General features: G+C 40.6%; 1 protein-coding gene across 1 annotated transcript; it reads right to left on the minus strand.

Moving 5' to 3' along the window:
• Positions 1–2,625, minus strand: LOC121918248 (regenerating islet-derived protein 4-like; the record flags this gene model as incomplete). The annotated part of the gene is made up of 4 exons (XM_042444329.1): positions 1–76; positions 452–566; positions 1,358–1,498; positions 2,534–2,625. Coding segments are annotated over 4 exons (416 nt in total), but the record flags the coding sequence as incomplete, so codon positions are not given.
• Positions 2,626–3,020: the final 395 nt, after the last annotated feature.

Genomic DNA, 3,020 nt, shown 5'->3' on the forward strand with positions numbered 1-3,020 from the left:
AGCCTTCTCTAGAGTTGGTACTTGCAGACATAGGCATTGAGTTTCTTGCACAAAGCATCATTCCACTTTTTAAAAGCTAAAATGCAAAAGACAGGACAGAATTTAGTTTGTAAGATGCCTTTCTCTAAGTATTCATTCTGGTCTCACTAGGTGAAAAACCTCAGACTTAGATAATGAAAAAGAAAAACATCAAGTACTCATGGTCCAATGATAATTTTTTTAAAGGAAAAAAGTGAATACAAAAATTTGTAACAGTCAAAACTAAGGAGGCAAGGATAACTAAAACTTATATGACACATTTTGAATTTTTATCATCTTACTTATTTGATTAATTTATGTGATTAATGTATGTGTATATCTACACTGCCTGGCATCCATAGGGGGTTTGGAGTATGATTCTTGTAGATACAAACCTTATCCTTTCTTAGTTCCTGAGAATGGGTTTCCTTACCAGTGGATCGAAGCAGTTCTACACAGTGTATGCTCATGTTGGATTTGCTTGGCTGGTAGTGCTTCCAGGCCTCATAGTTGTAGACAGATTCATCAGCCCATCTCCATCTTCTGTTCTGCAGTAATGGAAGACATTTTTAACTAGAATCATATTGGAGTCCTAGGCATCTATAAGTTTCCCAAGGGAAGCAGTTGGACATGTTTCCCTGGTGTGACATGACTGCCTTAAGTTCAAAATTGTAGAAGCAGAGTTGTGATCCCTATCATGTGAAGAAACTGATAGGAAGAAAAGAAGCCTGAAATCCCGAACTCTCCTTGAAAGCCAAGATGACTAAATTGAGGCTGTCGTACTTTGGCCACATCATGAAAAGGCATGATCCATTAGAAAAGGCAATAATGCTAGGAAAGGTTGAAAACAGTAGAAAGAGAGGAAGACTCAGTCAGGGAGGTTATGGGACTGAGGCTACAGGACCCGAACAGAGCTACGGAGGATGGGGGCTTGGAGACATCTCATTCACAGGGTTGCCATGAGTCGAAGTCAACTTGAAGGCAGCTAACAACAACATCATGCCACCTTTTGGTCTTCCTCAAGCTGAAAATACCCATCTCTCTACATTGGTCCACATAAGGCTTTATTTCCAGCTTATCAATATCTTTCTTTAACTGTGGTGCCCAGAACCAAACTCAGTATTTTAGGTCTGTTATGACCAAAGTAGAATAGAGTAGGACTACTACTTCCCTCTATATTCCTGTTCATGAAGCCCAGAATTGCATTTACTTTTTTTGGCTGCTACATCATCCTGTTGACTTGAAAACACATAAGATAAACAGAGAATGAAATGGTCAAGCTGCCACCACTGGTCAATGGTGACAATCTGAACTTCCTGGGCAGTTCAGAGAGGCTCACCCCAAGGGGATCATGCAGTCCAATCCAGACATCACTTGGTTTTTGTTGGTAAGTGGAGATGTGTTGGGCCAGCAGGTTTGTCTCTGACTCACTGAGGATGGAGGCCAGATGGGACCCACGGCCATAGCTCTGGCATTCAATCTGGGGGCCAAGAAGGGAAAGTGGATGAGTTTTACTTACATAATTGTATTCCAGGCACAGGTATATTGCAAATCAGAAGACTGTTGAGTTCAACTTTATGAAATGCAAAAATTCTCTTACTCCCAAAATTCCAATTGACAGGAGCCACCTAAATCTATTTCACATCAGAAAATATTTGGAATCTCAGCTGATGGGGACTAATGAGCAGAGCAAAGAAAAGTTGCAGTTGTTTTAGATTACAGCTCCTGCAGATCCCTGCTTGTGCAGGCTGTGGGTTTCTGAGAATTTAAGCCTGAAAAGAGTAACTTTCCCAAACTTTGTTAATCCATGGTTAATCCAGCATCCATGGTGGGTCCTAGAACACAGACCCAGTGGATACCAAGGGCCTACTGTATTGAGTTAGATCAGGGTTGGAGAACCTATGGCTTTCCAGATTTTGTTGGACTCCAGTTCCTATCAGCCACTGCAGGCTAGGCCAGTGGTGAAGAAGGATGGGAGTCATAGCTGATCAAATCTATGGGCATTTAGAGGCCCATAGTTTCTCTATTCCGTTCTAGACTGATCTTGGCTTAGTTTAGTTCAGTTCTTATTTTCTTTTACATCCTGTTTATGGAATTTAAATTAATTGTGGTATACATACCAACTGACCGAAATGAGTATTTCTTGATATCTGTCCTCCCCCAATATCTTCAGAATATACTTAGATTCTGGAATGTTAACACAGTTCAAATAAGGATGTAAATTTGAATAATTCTAAGGAAATTGGACCTTGAGACTTTTAAATCCATCACGCTTCAGGCCTAGATATTAGCATTGTATCTAAACTCCTTGACTTTAATCCATTTGTTTCTCTTGACTAGAGTAGACCCACTGGGTCAATGTAGGTTGACTCATCATTCAACAATTTATTCAACAGGTCTCCTTAAGTTGGAACGATTATGTAAGAGTCAGATCTTTGTATTTTCTTCCATGCATAATGAGCCCAAAATACAGACCTGCTGTATCTGGTTTGGTTTGGTGATCAATTTCTTTTACCTCAGCTTGCTGCCATGTCAGTTTTCTATCGAAATATGCAGAGCAGTTGCGCTGGTTTTGCAGCCAGCCCCTGGCACAGATATCAGCCTCAGCTGCATGGAGACAGGTGAATCAGAAAGGAAAGTGAAGGACAAGCTGGTCTGAAGATATTTAGAAATATCACAAGGAAGGAAGCCTTGCTGTGTTTAGATAGGGGTGGACATCAGTCTCCAATTCCCATTGTCCTTGACCACTAACCATGCTGCTGGGAACTGAAAAGGCAAAGGGAACTAACAATGTCCAGAGAATCATCCTCTTTGTATTACATACATCAGCTGCTTTCCAGGGCTGTCCTAGAAATTGCTTCTGAGCCATATCTCTGTAACTCTAGCTCTACTTTCCATTTTGTCAAGTGGACCTCAGCAATATTAACAAATATTGAAAAGCTTTATAGTTTCTTGTCTGGATGAGTAAATTCTAAAAAGCAAATGGGTACCAGGAAATCCAA

Source organism: Sceloporus undulatus, unplaced genomic scaffold, assembly GCF_019175285.1.
Source record: "Sceloporus undulatus isolate JIND9_A2432 ecotype Alabama unplaced genomic scaffold, SceUnd_v1.1 scaffold_6848, whole genome shotgun sequence".
NCBI lineage: Eukaryota > Metazoa > Chordata > Lepidosauria > Squamata > Phrynosomatidae > Sceloporus > Sceloporus undulatus.